The sequence below is a fragment of the Agelaius tricolor genome, unplaced genomic scaffold (assembly GCF_023055355.1).
Source record: "Agelaius tricolor isolate 1412-34295 unplaced genomic scaffold, bAgeTri1.0.p SCAF_7, whole genome shotgun sequence".
Taxonomy (NCBI): Eukaryota; Metazoa; Chordata; class Aves; order Passeriformes; family Icteridae; genus Agelaius; species Agelaius tricolor.
Genome location: NW_027269267.1, coordinates 34072492 through 34094779, shown reverse-complemented (window position 1 = coordinate 34094779; position 22288 = coordinate 34072492). Strand labels below are relative to the sequence as shown.

Genomic DNA, 22288 nt, shown 5'->3' with positions numbered 1-22288 from the left:
TTCCCTGCACTATTCAACACAATTATTATAGTCCACAAACTATTTTTTAAAGCTTTAAATTTTATCTTACATCAGTATTTTATGAAATGAGATGTAAATTAAAAGCTGAATTCATACTGGGAAAGTAAGGTCAGCTGTGTCATAAGCATTCTGGTTTTTTTTGGTGCTTTTTTTGAAACAACAGAATACAAAAGCAAAATATGTATAGATGTATATTAATAGTAGTGGAACCTCTCAAGTCACAAATCTGATATAGAAAATGCTAATTGCTAGGGTAGCAAATAAAAACTTCTTTTTTACAAATATATTTCTAATTCAATGAATCATAAAAAAGAACAGATTCTCACACCAAATGCAGAATAAGTTGTTTAATCACCAACACTTCACACTCTAGATTTAAAGCTCCCTCCCACAACTGAGTCAATGTAAATAGCCAAAACTTTAAACTCAATTTTATTTTCCTCACACTGATTACTGCTGCTTTGGGGATGCCTCATGGTAGCTGTCAGTATTTAGGTGCTGATCTAGGAGGTCCCAGGTCTCTGAGAGCTCTGTGTCCTACTTAAGCATCTTGGATACATCAGTAACACCAAATGCCTGCCCAGGGGGTAAGTGCATCAAGTTAGAAACCCTTCAAGTTAAAAAAAAATGACACTTCCTATGATCAGCCAAGTCCTTAGCCTTAGTTTGTTTTCCCCCTGTACCTTCAGCCAGTTATAGAGCATATAATCTTGTTCTCCAACCAAAAGAATTTCCTTAAGGAAGAGAATTTACAGAGATAAAAAGAAAAAATACTCATGGCATAACTATAATTAATTGCTGTAATTTTATACCAATAGAAATGAGAAAATCTGTGGTTAAGATTTTTATGACAATATTATACAGAAACATTGTGCAGAAAGGAAGTTTTAAATTACTTTTCTAATTAGACCTTATCCTATTAAAGGCTCAGATAATTCATGGCAATTGCTATACACCTGATGATACCATTAGGTAGTAAAAATATTTGAATTTTTATTTAGTATTCCAAGTTACATTTGTTTTCAGAAACTCTGGGAAGTTGAAAGACAGGAAGCCTAGATGGAAAATTTCTTGCTTTTTATCTGATTCCTTGCAAAAAATGAAATTGAGAAAGGTTAAAGTTTATTTGTTGCATGGTGACCATGAAAAGAATCTAAGTACCTAGGCAAATTTCCTTTGATTTTTCCTTTTATATGTATCTCTTATTTCCAAAGCCATGTCTTAATTCTTTGTGTGCTCATCCAATCAAGTACTTTTCTCCTTCTTCTTTTCCTTCTCTAAGTGGGAAACTCTGCACATACAACAAACATACACTGCTGTCAAGAGATAGCTCCTAGACTACTTCCTTACACTAGTGCTCTTTTTACGGGCCTAACAATAATAACAGCTGCTTCTGCACAATTGTTAGAATAGTAACAATATTGTGCTATAATTGTAACAGCTTTGTTTGTATCACAAAGTCTTCTGTTTACTATTTTCACAATTATTACCCCATTATGATCTCAGCTTAACAAGGACAATATTAACAAATAAATCACGGATATTGATATCTCTAAAATTTGCAGTAGTAAGTCACTATGATTGGGCATAATTTTTTCAACTTTGCACTCAGTCTTGTCCCTGTAGTGAGACACACATATGATTGTTAACTTCAGTGAAATGGCACCATACTGCAATTGAGTTTTACTGATACACCTTCTAATTTGTGCAGAAAGAGATGGCAACTTAGAACAATGCTGCTGCTGGAGCCATTACAGGTTCGAGAGAATCTAGGACTGTGATCCAAAATCACTGGTGAAAATGAAAGAAATGTCAGAGAGTAGCTCTCTGGTTTAAGGACTGCAGATTTGTTTAGGCACAATTCTTCCTCTGATGTTTTATAATCTTAATATTCCTGAGTATTGCCAAGGGTCATTTTTAAATATTTTACTTTTGGTCAAATTTAAATCTAAAGTTTCGTGTACCATACTTTCAGAGCCAGTTTCCTGTTTTTAATCCAACAACAAAATCTCTGTTATCTTTTAAACTCTAAGTGCAAAGTTTTCATCCATATTTAATGTTTCTCATAATTATATCTGTAATTATAACTATAAAGATTTCAACTCTTTCTGGTAACAGATTTTGTCTTATATCTATTCATTACTTTTATCATATTGAAAGATAAGATAGGGCATGCTTAAGGACTCATGGCTTTACAAACAGCATAAACACAAAGCTTAAGATTTGGCAACGTTCCTTATTTTACATTTTAGCTTGGCAAACACAGATTCTACTAATCAAGAATTAGTAACTGAAGAGAATACCAGACAGCATCTGCTAGGGATAATTATATTCAAATCAACAAGCCCAAATAACCGAGGGCATCTCTTCCATTAATTTTTGATAAATCTTGAAATAGCAGGGAAATTCCGGAAGAATGCTAATGTGCCATTAATTTTTAAAGAACAAGCAGCCCAAGTGCTTAGCCTAACATCAAGCAAGACAAAAGAAAGAGCAAGCTGATAAAAAGCCTAGTTGGTAAAGAGTAAAGAACATTAATGTAATAAGTGGCAGCCAGAATGGATTTAGAGAAAATAATACTCATCATAGCAACATGATTTTTGTAAGATTACAGATTTGTCAAATGAAATTGCCTATCTTGGACTTTGTAAAGCAATTCATTCAGTAACATATGGCTGATTAAAAAGTTGGCACTATATAATATCAATAAAGTACCAGCTAAATGGGCTGAAAACTGATTAACTGACATGTCAAAAACACTTCCCAGTGAAATTATCAAAATTATCTACCAGAAAAAATGAGGGAGAAACATACAAAAATAAGAATAAGGGTGGAAACATAAATAACAATAAGAACAAGGCATTATGACAAGTTATAGGAATTACTTGGTTAGCTTGATCAAATAACCTAAAATATGCTTTAATACAGCCAAATGCAAGGTTATAATGGCAGGATCACCGGCCTGTGGCCTATGCATTAAAAGGGATAAGAGGATGGAAATACTATGTTATAGAATATAGGTGCCACACAAAATTTGAGATGAGGGGATATAACAAGGCATCCTCTCATATTAGTCCCAATAACATCATGGCAAGAAGAAACTGCTTCCCCAGACTGTACACACAAAAGCAATAATGAATTAATGTTCCTCTGCATATGAAACTCATACAAATTATGATTAGTATTACATACAGATTTTTGATCACAGTTTTAATATTTTAAAAACTGAAGAAGTCATAGAAAAAATGAAAATGATAACACTGAAGAAGATGGTTTGCAGAAAAAGATCTAAAGAGCTAAATAATGTTAGTTTATTGAAAAACGTATTGAAAGGTGCTTCAATTGTTCTAAGTGGATTCACACAGAGAAAATACTAGGAATTAAGGTTCTGTGTAATCTGGCATAAAAAATTATAACAAGAATAAGAATAGAAAGCTAACAGTAGAAGCCAGACAAATTAAAATGATGAATTAGGAACACTTTTTAACAGTGAAATAGTTTTTGTAAGAAACAAAAAGTTCCCTTGCTTATGTCTGTTCTTCTGCAAACCAGTCAAGAATAGATACACACCTAGGAGATGCACTGGAGTCAGACACAGGCTATAAGGTGTCATAGAAGGGAAAAAATTGAAGCCTGACTAGATGATACAATAGTTACTTTTAATTTTAAATTCAATATATAGATACTGTAATATCTTACTAGTGCTAATATATTTTCTTTCAGTAATTTTCCCCAATGTAAATGACTTTTTTAATATCTTGCAATTGAGTTTAGATCTTTTATTCGCTATTTATCTGTTCACGTTCAGGCTTCTGTATTGGGGGGGGGGGGGGTTGCCAGTTTTCACAATCTTATAGTGTCTAAATTGGAGTCTGTGGATGGAACTTGGATAATCTTACTTTTTTCCCATTTTAGAAGACAAAAATTACTTACATGTTTATTCAACAAATTAAGAAAAGTAATGGTCTTATGCACTTTCTTCTCCTGCCCATATTCAGTAATAAGGCACCATCACATCAGATTGCCTATTATGTGAGGCAGCAATACTGAGTAAAGTTGGGTTTGATTTTGATTGTAGTATTTTTTCATTTCACATGTGACCTAAGTTAGGATCTAAAAATGTACCTTTGATGCTGCTTCTATTGCTACTCACTGCACAGGAATTTTGAACAGATTCAGATTAAATCACCAACCTTATCTCACACTTCAGGGTGCAAAAGTTCAAAGATCCAACACCTCTTTGCTGAACCCCTAGAAGGAGCTGCACAAGTAAAGAATTCAGGTCTGATGTCCTGACTTACCCTACCTCATTTTAGGCAATGAAGGTAGAGAGAGGGAAATACAACTCCAGAGGTTCAAGATCAATGGGTTCATCCACACCTTAAGCACCCTTCTCTCTCTGACAGCTAGAGAGGAAATTCAGGGTATTTAGATTCCTAGCACGGCTGCTAACATCAAAGTCAGATGATTCTGTTCTCATGGCAGATCTCATGGCTTGTTACACAAAGGTGTCACAAAATGAACCAAATGAGAATGCCCAGATGAAAACAGGATGGTTGCAGGTACTCAACAAATTTGACAAGCTATTGGTTTGATCACTTGTTACTGGCATTAGAGGAAATTAAATTCAACTTACTCAGCCATTACCCTTCAAAGTAACTAAGTCACTGAAGTTCACCACAGAAAAATGAGTGAAAGAAGAAATATATCCTATGGAAAGTGCTGAAACGTACATACAAGTACTAGAAAAAAAGCTCAAAAAAGAAAATGTCAGAAGTTCCAGTATGCATTTTTTATAAAGTAACATGAACAAACAGTACTAGTTTGAGATTTCATCAAATTCCACATGATGTAACAAATCTATGATGCCCCATTTTTGTGGCTGCAACAGTCAATCCTGACACAGCTGAATTCAAATGGCAATTGCATGATATGTATGCTAATGCAAAACTTATTTCAGAAGAATCAAAATAACATGAATTAATGGCATTTACACAATGAAGGAGGCTGTCACTCTAAGTGCTTAATATACAGGACATAAACAGGAAGAGTTAAAATCAAATCCAGCTAGCTTGCATGAATCTGCATGTCACTGAGGTATATTAAATTAGACTTATTTACAAGTTGAAGTGATCTCATACATATAGTACTATTATAATCCAAAACAGCATTAATTTATAGTATTTAGAAGAAAGATTAAAAACCACCTCTCTTGTCTTTTAAATTGCAACATCATGAACTGAAATTTGTATAACAATCTAAGCTGAAGACTGTATCCAAGTTATTTTAAAGTATTTAGTGATTTTGAAGCTCAGGACTACTCCAAAAATCTTAATGTTATATATTGGAGTACTCTGGATGAAATATAGAAAAATATCTTCTAAGTTGCTGTCTAACCACTATAAGGAAAACACAAGGCAAATAATCTGCACTGTAGGATTTGAAAATCCCAAGACTGACATTCATCTGGGAATTACTTCCATCAAACCTTACTTGCACTTTTGGATGCCTCACCCACAAAGCAGAGTTAGCTGCATCCAATGAGTGGGGAAAGTTTTCCTGACTCTTTCTTTGGACCACTGCAACATGCAGTTTTATCTCACTACACTTTTTGCTTAGGCACCAGACAGGGTGATCTTCAGCATGAAAAGAAAATACTGCCCTGAATCCAAATCTGAACTACAAAACTAATGCAAATGCAAAACTAATTCCTTCCTAAAGGTTGTGTTGCAAAGTGTGAAGACCATACACAGGATGCCTTCATCAAATGCATTTACACACACCAGTCACAAACATCTGAAATGGCAGGAGATGTGATTAGCCCAGAAAAAGGGAATGCTACCACTGAGAACCTAAGAAAAAGTTTTCAACATCGTCCAGCTATCTCAAAAAGGAAACTACCATTTGATGACTGGCCATCTGACAAGGCCCATCTGCCAAAGCTCTCACTTCACGTGGGAAAAAGCAGCTTGATATCTCCATTTGATAGCATGACTGGTACTCAAAGTAGGCAGGAAGACTTACTGCCAAAACTGGATTGCTGTTTTATCTGGTGAAAGGGCTTCTCTGTCAGGGCATTGCAGGCAAGAAGTATTATTAAAATACACAGCTGCAGACCTACAGTAAGGTCAAATAACTTTTTCAGGGATCTAAAATATTGCTGGGTTTCCAAGAGACCAAAATGTAAAATCTCAAATTGGTCTAGCCTTCAAGCCTTCAGGCTGCCTCCAGCTCTAAAGAAAAATTGAATGAGGTATTGACAGATTGTAACCAAAGCTTTGTCCTCAAATAGCAGCTGAAAAGCCCTTCTCATTAACCTGCCAGGTAGAAGGTGTACAATAAGTTGGTTTGGATTGTAGTTTTAATACTGCTGCTGGGCAATGGCCATGACAATTAAGAAAAGAGTCAGACAGCACAAAAGGCTAAACTGTACCAGGTAGTGACTCTTGCTTCTGCTGCCTTGGCAGGTCCCCCTAAGAAGGAGAAGGTATGAGGATGCTAAGCCTTTATTTGAGGCAAACTGGAGATGAAGACAGGAGCTGAAAGGAAGAAGGTGTCAGTGATGTAGGAATTTGTGAGGAAAACTGGTCAAATCACACATCAGTGAACCCAGAACAGCCTGCTACAACAGGGACAAAAGGGTAGCAAGTATTTTAGGCACTGGAAAAAAGTGAATGTGGTATGCATTTGTGCCAAATACAAACAATGCAGTTCACTGAGTATAAAGGCAGGTCTTCCACACTAAGGAGTGACATTGGATTTGGGGGCTTTTCTTGAAATTTATTAAAAACTCATGTATCTTACATGAGAGAGGGAGCAGGGGAGTGAGGGCCAAACTACATAAAGAGTGATAAGAGACATATGTAAAGATTGAGTACAAATGTGTTTTATGTAACTGGAACAAAAAAATTAATAATAGCACCTCTGATAGTAAAAAGCATGTTTTGGTGGGAGGTTTGGACTTTCCATGTGGGGTAGGATGAAAAATGAAGTTGGAACATTCATGAATAGGCTCTCACCTTAGTTGGTACACAAAGGGAGAGAAAACAATAAAAACTGCAGGCAGCCACTCTCACTTCTGTCCTAATGTACTATAGCTCTGCATCCAATCCTCCTCACTTTCAATGTGACTCCCTTTAAAAGGGATGTAGCAAAGGCAAATTGTTCTTCAGATGCCCAGGATAACAATACTTGACCCTTTGTTATGTCAAGAAGGACTACATAAAATCACAGAAAAATAAGGTTGGATATGAACACTCTACAGGACATTAAATATAGTTCTCTGCCCCAGTCTATTTCTACTTTTCTTGAGAGAAGTTCCCACAGGCTGTTTTAAAGATCCTCAGGAGTGAAACTGGGAGCCTGTCTAAGAAATAGGTGCAACTTTATACCTACCACTGCAAACTTTTTTCCTAATGTCCTGTCTAACATGAAATTTTCATCCTGAAATTTTGTACATGTACTTCTTATTCTAGTGTATTACAGAAAGTGTGACCATGTTCACTTTTGCACAGAATATTCCCATATTCTGTGCAAAAGTGCTTATCCACACAAAACCTGTGATATGTCTACTACTCTTTTAAAGTTAAAAAACTGCTGAACAATCTTTATCAATTCTGCTCTCTCTCTATATATATTTGCTCCTTTAGACTCTCTCCAGATGATGCCCATAGGTTGTAAGATACTACAATTTTACATTTTTACATGCGCACAGTACTATTGATCTCCGTTCCTCCATTATGCTTCTAAATCACTTTATGCAGAACTACCTTTTCCACATGACTCACTATGCTGTATTTGTACAGCTGGTTTTTCCTAAGTGCAGTATGTTGTCCCTGCTGCCTTTCATCCAACTTTTCAGAGCATTTCTTCCATTTTTCAAGACTGTTTTCATTCTAATCTTGCCTTCCGAAACATGTGCAGTCCTTCCCAACCTCATATCATCCTCAGTGCAATAAGTGTACCACCATGCAGGATATTAATGAAACTCCACAAAGCACATGGCAGAATTATGAGGATCTCTGTTCTTTCTGTTCTGATATTAATAGCATCTCATTGAGTATGTTTTTTAAGCGGTTTTGGACCTATTCTATGATTATTTTCACCTCAACCATGTTTCTCCTGCCAGCTTACAAAAATGACCTGTGAGACTCCTACAAAGCCTTTCTAAACTAAAGAAATATGACATTCAATTCACATGGCTGTTATACTGCCATAGGCAATTATATCTATTTGACATGGTTCATCCTTTAGAAATCCATATTAGCTCCTACTCACTTCCTTGTTTTCTTCCAACTGCTTACAAAAGTTTTGTTTATTTACCACAGAATTCTTTCAGGGAAAGAAGTTAAGCCTAAGTATCCCAGATATAATTCCCTGGCTTTTCTTGTCCTGTCTCCTTCCTCCTTTTGTAGACTTCTACTGTTTTCCTGCTTCCCACCCACTCTCCACAAGTTCTCAGAACTAATAAAATAGCTGAGATGATGGCTTCAGTGTGCTCACAAATATCTTGGGATGGATGAGTATCCCAGCATTTTCCAGGCCTTATTGAATTGCATTAATGCAAGGGAGAGGAATAGAATTTAGGCATCACATTCAGCTTCCAGGCAACAATGCAAAACTGAAAACAGTCCCCTGGTTTTCAAAATAGTGTATTAAACAGACCACTCATGAAAACAGATCTGAAACAATATGGAAACAGATCTCTTTCAAAATTCTTTCTCAGCATTCCTTACAAATGCTTGCACATCTAGAAGTGATTCTTTTGCACAGCATTTCAAGGTTAAATTAGATGTACTGCTATTTAACCTGTGAATGTCAGGACATCCACAGCCTTCTCTATTAGTTGCCTGGATTCTTCTTGCAATATAAAGAACAGAATTTTCCTAGCTTCCTTTATGTTTAAGAAATCAAACACTATCCAATCACCCATCAGGCAGATTCAGTGGAGATCACTCTTGGGATTCCATTTTTCTGGGAATGTCTGGTCTTTCCCTCAATTTTGTGATACACTGGAGGAGATTCTGACTTCTGGAATCCTGGTCTCTTGCTGGTTTCCATGGAAAGCTCAGTACTCACCAGGCATTATTTCTGTACAGTGATTATCAGATAAAAATCTTGTGGCTCAATATAAAACTTTCCCTACAGCAAAAAGGAGATTATGTTATTCAAATTCTTGCATTTACACTGAGCCAATTTCCAAATAATGTATAAAATCCACTCTAGTTTACTCAAAAAACTTATTCTTAAAAAAACTCATAAAAATTGACCAGCTGAGAAGAAATTCAATCAACTTTGATGTCTGCACTGAGACAGAGAATTGTGTAAACTTAAACCGCTCCAAATCTTAATACAGACAAGTACATGTCATTACTGAGCCACCAGGAGCTGAAATAATTGGGTTCTCATCATTCTATCCTAGACCATCACTAAAAAGTCATCTTTTTGTTTAAAACTGAGCTGGAAAAACAAAAACAGTGTAAAATATGTGTTAAATTGATTAACAATGTAATTACTTTGGGTAACTATCCATATCACAATTCTAATAAAAAACACGATTTCTGCTCAGAAAACACATGCCCCGTGAAAGTGACAAGAGCTCAACTCCTGAAGTCTCTATCTCCTGGGCACCAATACTGCTCCCACACCAGCACTCTCATCCATTCTTCTGACATGAAGTAAACTGAATTACTTCCCTTTTTGACTGATCCTGTATTTTAATTGGTTTTGGTTGGGGTTTAAATAACATCAGGCTGGGAAAAGTAAATTTTTTTCCATTTCTCTTGTCCCTGAGGAGTTTATCCTAGAGACATGCTACCAGTAAGAGAGATTGCAAATAAGTCCCAAAGACAGTAATAAAGCAGATCTGGTTGTCCACTAAAATCAATAAATTAACGTGCTCTGTTAAAGAAGTCCTATTACACTGATTTTTCGAGCCTGGGCTTTGATTTCTTCCCTTTCTCAGAAACCTAATTACTCATTCTTACTTTCCCACTGCTGATGTAAGACAGAATCTCAAATTCCTTTTGTTCTTTTTAATTGTATTTATTTCCACTATTAGATATTGTGGTGAACTTTCAGCTTCAGAGTCTTTGAAGCTGTTTTCTGACATTTTCGTGGCTTATCCATAGACAGATGGAAAGATGACCAGAAGCCTCTTAGATCTTTCCATTACTCAGTAATTACTTTTCTTATCTGTTTTTCTGGGCATCTCCTGCTTTAAACAAGAAACTTTGCAAAGAAGGATTTTAGATTGACCTCCATGGTAACAGGCAGACAGGCCTACAGAAATACTCAGCCTATACCTTATCAAAAGTGTTAAAAAAAGGCACCTTAAAGAATGACTTTGGGAAAATAGGTGAGTACTACAATTTATGGCAGTTAGCCATATTAGTTTTTTCTCTTTTGATGAGACTTTCTTTCCCTTAGCTCCAGTGCGGATTGAGATCTACAAAAGGAAAATTTACTGTTGTGGAATACATATAAACCGATCACGTGCTTTGGAATTATTCTTGAGTAGTCAAATGTATTTTGGGAGTAAAAATAAAGAAAGCAGTAAGTAGCTACAGAACTGATATAGAAAAAATTTCTTTCTCCTGTACTGTGTGAAAGTACCTTTTGTATACTGGAGGTTACCAAGAGTAAAGTACAGTAGATCTGGGAACACAACTATTTTCACCTTATATTGTATATCTCTGAAATTAATCTCAGATATAACAAAAAAAAAAAAAAACCACAAACAGAAAAACAACCCTGTCAAACTGTTTAAAGTATATAGATTTATCAAGATAATTGGATTTTATATTTCAAACGCACCATCTTTTAAGCAACTAAAGAAGATCCACACTATGGAAATCTACATAATATACCAATTCTTGACAGGAAAAGATATATTGGTTGAAGATATCATCAAGAAAAAATTTTTACAGCATAGTTGAAAAAAGATAAGTCATGATCACAAGAAAATAGAGTAATAAAATTGTATAAGAAGAAGACAACGTTCCTTATAGGGAAGACAATTGTAAGAGTACAGGAAAAAAAGGACTTATCAAATGACAACAATAAACTTTTCAGCCTTTGTAAGCAAGTCAGATTTTGCTGATTTCTCAGACAGAATGAAAACTCAGATTGCGGTTATCTTACTTCAGTATTTTTGTTTGTCATAGCTAACATCAGAAAATGACTCAGGAGGTGGAGAGACAGGAGGTCAGGCAGTGTGGGCATTGAGAAGGATGGAAAGATAAAAGAACTTGCTGCAGTCAGAGGCAATAAGTGTCTGATGAAGACACCATGTCCTTTCAAATTAAAAAAGAATAGGAAGATTTTAAGACACCATTTTAAAAAGAAATTTGACTCTCTCATAATAATAATTCATAAGGCAGTAGACTTAAAAGTGATTTCTAAAATGTCAGAAATAGATCAAATCTTGACAACAAAAATAAGATTTTACCCTTCCTGTTTGCCATGGAGTTCTGCATAATAAGAGGCAAATCACCTAAAATTAAAGCTCTCACAGGTGGTCACTAATTGGAAACCTTTTCATTTTTCTAATCTTGACTTGGGAGCCCAAGATCTGGTTTGAAAAAAATAATGAAAATTTACAGCTGTGTATCATTAAATACAGAAGTTATTTAAGGACAAGTACAGCCAACTCTGGCCACTCTCCATTGCCTGGAACTGAGCCACCTGAAACAGAGAGACAGACAGACAGACTCAACCTCTGAGAAGAATGTTTAACCCTCATTATAAAATTGAGAAACTGAACCTCAAAGACAAAAGTAAAATTTGGCAAGGCAATTTTCATACTTTTGTGCTCTATTACATCCCAGCTAATAAACTTTCCTGGATTCAGAAGTGACATGTCCCCTTCTTTCTAACTATATTTTGGACCAATATCTGTCCATATTGGCCTCTTTTTGCACCAGAACTGTTATTTCTTTCTCTGTATTTGTTTTTCTAGCCCATGGTGGGAATTATAAATTCTGGAGCTAACTCCAGGAAAGGTCAGTCCTGATCTATATGAAGAAGGCCCACCCTAACTCCAACCTGAGCTTTTGCACTGCATTCCTCAAAATTTAAAACAGGAACAAATAGGTGTAAGTCTTCACAACATATAATGATGGGTATTACAGACAAGAAGAGGAAATCAGTATTTTCAAAGTAGAAATGAGCAGTATGCCAAAACTGAGGTATACATCCACATGTCAATAACAAAGAAAAAAAGTATCTTTTTCTTTGGAGGAGCACCATTCATCAGAATAATTGGAGGAACAACTTTCAGGGAAAAAAGTGGTGTCCAGTGTAACTGTAGTCATCATACACAATCATGGGAACCCATTTAAAATTATAAGTCTGGTCTGGAGATGGCAAAAGTGATTAACTGCTTACTGAAGGTGCCTATCCCAGGAACCTTAAAAGTAACTTAAATTAGATTTCTAATACTTATACAGCTAAAAACATATACTTGATATTGAAAGAAAAAGGAGTTAAGGCTAGATATTCAACCTCAAGTCTGAAATTCCCTCTGTTCTGCATACTTGACTTTTCCAACTTTAACCTATTTAGGCAGGTTTTAAATTTTATTTTATACACTGGATATTTGTCCCTTTTAAGGTTTTTCTGTAATTCAGCCTTTCAAAAACCTAAAATTGAAGTGTTTCTGTATACCATTTGAAAAAAAATACTAACGCTTATTCAGAGAGCAGCCTGACATGTATAGAAAAAATTAACAGAATTTTATGGGCAGCACCAAAGTTACAAAATTAAATTTCCATATGGCAAACATTACAATGTCATGTTTCATCTTTTTCTGCTGATTTCAAGGAAAAGTTATATTCAGTGACACAAGCAATTACATGATGACCAATCTTTCCCGCACTGTGTATTCCACTAATTTTTTTTTAAATAACATTCCATAACTCACAGAACTGCAGACTTTCTCATTACTACAAGCAAATTTTTTACAAAGAATTTTTGTCCCTATGTCTACAGGAAACTGTCAAAATATCTGTGCTATAAAGATTTTCTCTTAAAAAAGAGAGGAACAGTTAGAATGAAAGAACATATCTGCAGGAAGTATATGAAGATCAGCTCCATATTTTACTATATCATTGATTATATAATTAGGAAAATGTCCCAGAGTAATTTTCTTTTTAATATAACAAAATACCATATTTTGGTATTTGGTCTAGCATGTTCTCAAATGATTTTATAACCTTTTTTGTATCTGCTGCGTCTAATTTTATATTTGATAGTTTTTAGGTTCTATTTTAGAAAAAGCTTTAACACAAAGTTTTGCAATCATTAGAAATTTTATTCAGCTCACTAGCACATTAAGTGGTATTTTGCTTTCTTACAATGCTTACTCTATTAATTTTATGTTCTGACAAATTCAAAACAGGAATAAAAGGATCCAATTCTGAATAAAATAAAGGCCACAACTCCAGAGCCAACATCTCCCTATCCAAAGGAACAGGGACCAAACAAAGAAACAGATGCAATATGTTTCTCACAATGTAATGGTACTCAAGGAGACAGTCAAACCCTCAATTCAACAGGACAGGTAAGCATAGCATCTGTGATTTTGTGAGCCATCTCAGTGACTCAAGAGGCTACATTGTACTTTGAGATAATCCTGTGGTTAAGTACATGCTGAATCAAGAACATAATGTATACTCAATCACCAGCATAAAATATTTATCATCAGTATTTTGCAAATGCTGGGCAAAAAAAGGGTCTTTGAATCAGAGCATCAGGTCACAGAGAATTATTACTTCAGAAAGGGCCTGAGATACTGGAAGAGGTTGCCCAGAGAGGTGGTAGATGCCCCATCCCTGGCAACATGCAAGGTCAGGTTGGACAGGAGCTCTGAGCAGCCTGATCTAGTTGAAGAAGTCCTTGCCCATTGCAGGGAGGTTGGACCAGATGACTGCTAAAGGTCCCTTCCAGCCCAAACTATTCTGTGATTGTATGATTCTAGGCTGTCTTTAGGTCTTGGCCCATAAAAAGACATTCTAGGGAAAGAAAGAAGAGTGCAAAAGGTGATAAATCATCAGTGACCCAGGTCGGCCTCAAGTGGCAACGCTCTTTGTAAAAGTCCCCTCTGCTTTCCTGCTCTGTCACCTCCCTGCCCCACTCAACATACACAGTCACTCAGCCCCCTAAGTCAGACCATAGCCAAATGCTACAGACTGTAACCTCTCTGTTACAGTAAAAATTTGTATTTTTCCTAATTCTTACTACTTTTGTTTCCTCAATTTGCCTTAGTGCATTTTGCTGGACTGCTTTTAATCTATTAAGTACATTTTATATCTACTAATGCCAACTAAAATAAAACGTAAGCAATGAAAGAACAGGCCCACATCATGCCTGCACAGGTGAACTTACCCTGGCTGTGTGTCGTCAGTCACACAATGGTATGTAAAAGTTCCAAACATCTGCACACCCAGGATCCCATACAGGAGAAGAAAGAACAGAAGGAAAATTGAAACGCTCCATATTTGCTCTCCAGAACGCCTGGCAAAAAGATAAACAGGTCACTGAAAGCACAGGCAATGAGAAGCCTCCTCTGAAAAGGATAGAATCTATAGAATAGAAAATATGCTCATGCAAAGAGAGCAGTATTTCATCCTGCAAAACATTTCTTCTTAAAACTTCTCTCACTCTGTGCACAAATAGAAAATGGGGCTGGGATTTTTTTCTAAGTCCCTAAGTCAGGGTAATTAAACCAGCTGAAAACTGCAAACTCTTTATTTGGGAGAAACACCCAAATAAAATGTGCAAAATCTGGCTTTTGTAAAATAGTATTTAATGACTCATACAGATAAGATACAGTAATGAAATAAACTTGATACCGAATAAAGACCAAAAAACTCTTTCACATTACCATGACATGTTTTTTGCCATTACATGCTGTACCAAGCACACTTACATGTGTTTCTTTCCTATCTGTATACACACCAATATAAGCACACTGGCAACTGGAATGGTCAGGGCATATGCTCATGTAATGTTATTTATAAATATTACCCTACTAAGGGTATTCACTTTGATTATTAAATGGCCATATTCATTGAACAGAATTTACTGCCATTCATTGAAAATTGCTTGCTACATTTATTAGCAAAAATACTTAAAAATTTATTTAAACATTTGAAATTTCTGATTGTTTTCTAAAAAACTCAATGACTCCCTAAATATAGAAAATAGCAAGAATTTTTTAGCCAGAACTAAAACTCAGGAGAAAAATGCCCATTAAGCATGAAGGGTCATTGATTGACTATACAGTCAGTCTTTTAAGTCAAAACTTAAATAAGCTCTGATATTTTTCAGACAACAGCCTTACTTACTTCAAGATATTTGTTATCCTAGTTCTGGGCAGCTCAAAACGAAAATATATTCGGAATGCTCGAATCATAATGAGTGGTCGTGGAATCCGTAACATGCCCCAAGGTGACATTTGGTCAACTATTTCAGCTATTTCAAACACCTACAAAGAAAAGAATCAACAGTTTGTCTTGAAGACCCTGTCCTGCACCTGTGTTCACTTCCAGAGCTTTTAAAAGTATTAATACTATACATGATTTTATTTTAATTTTCAATCTTGGATTACTTTAAAGTTTAATTCTACCACACTTATTAGAAAGAAAAGTATTTCCAAATACTTTAACTCACTTCTAAATTACCCTAATGAAAATCACAAAATATACTCTGGCCATGTTCATAATGTTTGAGTCTCAAACAACTCAAGAAGACTGTGCAAGCTTGTGCTAACTGCCTGTTTCTGTGCCAGTCCTACCCCACGTTTCTCACAACATTGCTGGAAGTATTAATGTATTTCCAAAATGAAAATCAGTATCTGTTAACATTGCACAGCACTAAGGTTTTTACTGTGATGTAACAGTACATGTAGACAGACTGCCTATAAGTTGCAACATGTTTATAAATTCTCCATTTAATTCCAAGTGCATAACAAAACTGTACATGATCTCCTAGACTCCACTTACAATATAAATTTCAGCCAAGGCACAGGACAGGGAACCATTTCTTCAATACGCTGACAGGTTACGCACTCAATAAAGAGTATTTAGCTGAATGATTGGGTGCAAATATCTTGTTTTAATCCTTGTCTCTCACTCTCAGAGAGTAACTGCTTGATTTAATGTTTGTTCAAAGTACTAAGAAAATGGAGAGGGAACCTGGAAATGCATAAACTGGGTAATGTACAGTTTTTATCTGTAACAATCAACCTTCGTTCTGCATGTGTACAAGATGTACCAAAGTCTCCCCTGTGTAAAAAGCAGAAAATTACAATGTGTGTTAAATTTGTCAGAAATTTTATAAGTGCCTAACAGCAATCACTACAGAACTTTTACAATCCTTATGTTATTGTAAGCTCAATGTCACAGTTTTCAATCTGTTCTTTCCCAGAAAACCTGCTACAGTTAAGGACTGATTGATTTGCAGGACAAAATTTCCCCTATACCTTCATGCTGCCATTTTTTGGAAAAAGTACAAGTTCCTTGCTTTATAAAAATTATCAAACTGCTTCCAAATGTTTTGGGTTTTTTCATTGTGCTTTAATATGAGTTTTGGAAAATGGTTTGTTAGGTACGAGTGACACTGTATGAAACCACTCCACTCACTATATCATTACAACTACAGAATGGCACACATCTCCCATTGGAATAATTCTCCCTTTAGGTGCCTGAGATAGTCACCATGGCACCTACTAGACTCACTGGATGAAAATGAGCACAACTGTCATGTGGAGTAAGAGAGAAATGTCTCTCTGAAGATCCTCTTTCTCCTTCTGTCTGCACAGGGTTTATGTTAACAAGCTTCAGATCAAATAAGAAAAAATAATCAAGATAAATTCTACTACTAATATAGATATGCTGCAATGTGCAATTATAAATCTGTTGAATTCAGCATGGTTTTTTAAAACAATTTGATCCATGTACAAGTCTACTTCCACAAATCACATTTATTTGATTGGGCCATGTATTTTTCACAATTAAGGAACTATTCATTGTAAAAGGAAGTGTAATGATTACCTGTAAAACCAGTGACACCCAAAGACAAAAGACCATGAATCCATCAAACACACACCAACGATCCTTTACATAGGAGCTATCACCCTACAAGAAAGGAAAGCTAAGAGGTTAATTTTTGTTTATTGTCAGAATTTACAAACATCGTTAGTAAGAGCTCTTAAAAGAGCTCTTTAAAAGTGCACAGCTCTTCCTGTGCATTTTTAAAAGGCCACTTTTCAAAGACTCCAAAAGACTAGTATCTGGATCAGAATATACTGAAAACATATACACATTGTGTGGGTGAATAAATACTAACTTCATTCTTGCATGATATTTCTAAGTTTGTGTCAAAAAAACCTTACAAAGACTGCTGTAAATCAAAAATCACACAAAAAATGAACACTGGACTTACTTTTCCATTGTATTTTCCATTATAAAACATTTACACAGGAAGATCAGTGTAAAATGCTGGCAATCTAGCATTGTGCTATTCAATTATTTCAGTACTGTTGAACAGCTTCAATTAAATCAGTATCATTTTACATTCATTTTTTCGTAAATTTTCAATCATGTTGCATGCTCTGGAGAAGCCTTGCTATTTCAAAAGCACTTGACAGTAACCACTGTAACATAAGAACATGGCTTTGGTGACAGTCCAATCCAGAGATCACTCCTAAAAGGGAGCACGGAGAATTCTGCATCCAAGCTCAGTTTCCTTTATTCTGCACTATTCTCAACCTCTGTTCCAGTTTGCATGTTTCAATATCCTCATGTTCCACACCATTCCTGACAACATGCCCTCTACTGGAAGCTATAAAAACAGGCCCTCTACTACAAGCTATAAAAACACTTCTTTGTTGGGCTGCTAATCCCTGACACTTCACTTCAAACACTGAACTTAAAAATATATATATTTATTAGACAGATTTTGGCTGAGTGTTAGATGGCTTTGTGTACTTCGTGGAGCACAGAGGAAGTTGGGGAAAAATGCATGTAGAGAGATGAAGCTTGTTGAAAGGGAGACTAGATAAAAATACACCTAAGGAAAGCGGATATCCCATTCATGTAGAAAGATATGCAGAGAAAATGACAGAGCATCTCAGGGCACAAAATCACACCTTTTTAAATGAAGTTTCCCACAGATTTAATAAGTCTTCCCTGTCTTATACACACTTTGGGTCCTCTTAAGTGATCTTCCAGGTGCAAATGGCAATGTTTGACATCCACTTTTCACAGCTCTAATTGGGGAAAAATTATTGTCATGTCTCAAGAATCTTGAAAGCCATTACTGGACTTTGGCCTCATATGTGAGTCCTGGCTTTATAAACATTTTTCCTTATCTCAGTTATAGTTATTTCAAGATTTTTTTAAATTCTCAGCATTACCATTGATTCTAAAAACACAGACAAGATGTTTGGTTTTAATCTAATATTTTCAGTGACATCCACTATCCTAAAAATGATTTATTATTTCTTGCAGTAGGTGACAGCATGATATATTGTGTAAATAGAGACAAAATACATTTTAAAAATTTATTTCAGCTGCAAAAATTCTTCAGGGTAGAAGTGAACTGTTAGGGAATCAGGAAAATACAGTACGTGATTTTCAAATCAGAAGTAGAGAACAGAGAACTTTGGCACTATTTTCAGACAAAGATTTTCTAACACATAAGGATGTTAAAGTTCTCAATTCAAGATCTATGAGGAGGAAGACTGCAAATCAGGGAAGCAACAAAACAGAAACTTTTGCATCATAATTCTAGCCAGTCATTCCTGAAGAAAATAGACTTAGTTCCCCACATAAACTCTGAGCTAATCAGTAACTCTTCACTCAGGACTGAGAGAACTCAACTATTTAGTGGTTATGCTCAGTACCTGCAAAGCAGAAACATGTTATTTCTCCACAGATATCAGCTACTCACACTCTAAATCTCTTTCTCTGGAACAAATTTCCAATGAGATTTACATCAACATGCTACTTGAGTCCTTCAATTGCGGCTCTGAACAAAAATGCTGATTGGTCTTTCTCTTACTGAAGAACCCCTTGAAAATTACTTTTCTCCTCTTAAGCACCCTTTGTCTAAACAAAAAGTCTTCCTTGAGTTTTGCTGTGCAGATCTGAGCATGAACTTAGGCAGGAGTCCCTGTATTCACCCTTCTCTGAATAACCCACCAAGTTCTCCCTGAAAGCCAAATCTTTTTTTAGAAACTGCTTTTTCTCTCCACAATAGATGTGGTATGATTGAAGCAGCTTTGCTGTTTTCTCTTTACAAAGGAAGATGTCATGACCCTTTCCAGTCTTCTCACCACTTAGGCTGCTGCAGCAGCTCAGTGCCCTCACTGTCACACCCAGCCTGCTTCCACCACTACACCCTCCCAGTAAGGGCAGCTTTCAGCATCACCCACAGAAACTCAGCACACCTGAATTACATCTGGAGAAACTACTCCTTTTAGGGGAGCTCCTGGATCTTTTCACTTTGATGTAGAGAGGCTTTAGCTAAATCCTATTAATGTCATTTGCTGCTTGTCTGGCAGTGGATGTGGTAGGGAATCTTTAATGCTTTTATACTGTCTATTGACATGTGGATGTTAGTTGCTATTGGAAGGATTTTTAAGGCAGGACCACATTCTCCTTAATGCAAAAATCAGAATATAGGTGCTACTTCCATGAAAAATCTAATTCTGGCTAAACACAGGCTAGAATTTTTATTAATAGCAATGAACAGTGAGTTTCATTCACATTTGAAAAAAATCTTTAGGCTGAAATACCATGCTCATGGTCAATGACAGCAAATAAATGACATTTAAATACCTCTGGTGACATTGTACCTAAAAGAGCTCAAGTATTGCAATGTGTTAACCCCACAACCTTTTTCCATTGTATCTGCTGAAATCTGAGAATTATTGATGAAGTTTCATTCAGCATTTTTTTCTGAATGCACTATTCCAGAACACGAAGGATTAGTACTGTAGACAAGAAGCCTTGTACACTAATCAAAACCTCTTAAAGTCATTAAAATTGCTGACTCCCTACTGCCTACATTGGAGAGCAGATTCTTGATGTGCACAGCAAGTCCTGAAAACTTCTCCAGCAACACAATTTACAGCTTATCTAGACAACAAATTCATTTGCCACTCCTCCAAAATAAAGCACCACAAGGTGTCGGAAGATTCACTTTCTCAACTGTGCTGAGCACATTAAAGATAAAATGCCTATAGCCAATATTAGGTGCCCTAAACAATCATTATACAAGTTCACAAGGGAAAAAAATTAAGACCTAACACATTAAAAATGTGAGTCAGTACAAAATACAGAGAGAACTACAGACAGAACTAATAACACTTGAGGCAGTCACTCCATGAGAGCCATTACAGTTTAACTCATATGAGAAAGGAAGACTAGACAGACTGCAATTTTTTAATAAACGCTTATTTCATTATCAACCTTGCTGAAAACAAAATCTCTGTTAAATTAATCCCCAAACTGCATAAAGCAATCTGCTTGTCTGCTAATTTTCTCAAGTGATTTCAGTATCTCAGTGGTAAGGTAGACAGCTTAGCTAGATGATAGCACAGACATGCCCAAGGTCATTTCTGTTCTGCTTGTCTCTTAACACCTCAGGAACACCTTGGGATGAATAGCAAGTCCCTGCAAATCAACAGCATCCTCTGCCTCCTTGCTTGCCTTCAGGAATTTTTGTTTCCCTCTCATCCCTGACTATAACCTGTTCTCTCAACTCTTCCCTCCTGCCTCTTTCCAGCTGACCCTGTCTGAAAGCTAAATAAAAGAAGTAATATGATATTTGCCCTGAATAATCAGATTTACCATCATTTGGAAAGGAACCCTGCAGTGTCGGATCTCTCATTAGAACCCCAGTCTCCCACTTTTCCTCACAGTCTCTGACAAACAGGATAGCTGAAAGAATGCAGAAATGTAGGGGAATAGAATATAAGTAAATAAAAGTAGTATAGAAAGTAATCTTATTCCCTAAAGAGTTGCAGCCAGGTTAATTATTAAAGATTAGGAGCAGGCCTGATTTTAACAGGCCACACCTGTAGCCAATCAGAAGAGTGCTATAAAAGAGTGGATTGGTTGGCTGAGGGGAGTTGTAGCCAGTTAGCTGCTGTGAGGACAAGGGAGAGTTAGTGCTTAGGGGAGCTGCCAACAAGAAACATCAAGGAGGTATGAAACTCTAGCAATATAGAACCTTTGCAATGTACTGACAATAGCCCTCTTGCACTATAATGACAACACAGAGAGACCAGCAAGATCAGTAACAATGAGCTACTGTGCCATTCTATGATGATTACTGGGTCCTGCATGTGCAGGTAGTGGTAAACAAAGCACATCATCAACTCTGGTGCATCTTTCCAATCATCCCGTGGGCTACTTTGTAAAGCACTACAAACAAGCGTTAACGTGTAGAGGCTGACATTAATGGAGATTTTAGGAGCGACAAAAAGAGAACAGGATGAAATAGAAGGAATAGAGGAATTAAGAATTTGGGAGTGTATTTTTTCCCCTCCAGATGCTGTGTTCATTATAACAGAAAAAGCAAGCTAGAAGAGAGAGTGCAGCTGAGTTAGGGAAACCAACCTTCCCTCCCCCACTCTCTGACTCCACACAAACACTGCTAGGCACAGAGGTTTGAGTGGGACACAAAATTAAATCAGAGCTCAAGGAAGCACCTTGCCTGACCTCTCTCTCCTTGCATATGCAGATGCATATGTACTCACAGAAGGTATGTATATCTCCTACCTGGTCACAGACTATGCATACGTTCCTTACATTTTTGTTTCACCTTCAAACTTTTCCTATTTACTTAAAAACCTGCAGTTTATAGTTGGCTTAGTAGCAGAACAAGATGGCCAATCCAGTCCAGCCCCCAAACTGACAAACACTTTCAATATTTTAGTCACACAGTAAAGACAATGAAGAAATATGGCCTAATCAAGAAGGAAAACTGCATCTGACTGTTCTCAATTCTCCTTTTCCATCTCTCAAAATAAAATTATTTCACTAATGTCCTCATGCGTTGAACAAAGGGCAGGAAACAAAAGCAATTGTGAATGGCTTAGTTAGGACCATGCTAATAACTAAAGAAAAACTGAAATATTTTAAATGGGTGGTTCATGTCTAAGTTTGTCCTCTACAACAGTGATAGAATCATTTCAAAATAAGCCAAAATATATTTACTTTAAAACTCTGTATTAGGGGGAAAAAAGAAACAATGT

The 22288-nt window shown here is 36.1% G+C and overlaps 1 protein-coding gene across 2 annotated transcripts in view; it reads right to left on the bottom strand.

Moving 5' to 3' along the window:
* Window positions 1-22288, bottom strand: part of NALCN (sodium leak channel, non-selective) — a 229402-nt gene that overhangs the window by 181951 nt on the left and 25163 nt on the right. For both annotated transcript variants that reach the window (XM_071430894.1, XM_071430895.1), the window contains exons 4-6: window positions 17076-17159; window positions 15369-15508; window positions 14407-14535 (exon numbers count right to left, since the gene is read on the bottom strand). In XM_071430894.1, coding sequence (XP_071286995.1) covers window positions 14407-14535; window positions 15369-15508; window positions 17076-17159 — 353 coding nt within the window. The remainder of the gene's footprint in view (window positions 1-14406; window positions 14536-15368; window positions 15509-17075; window positions 17160-22288) is intronic.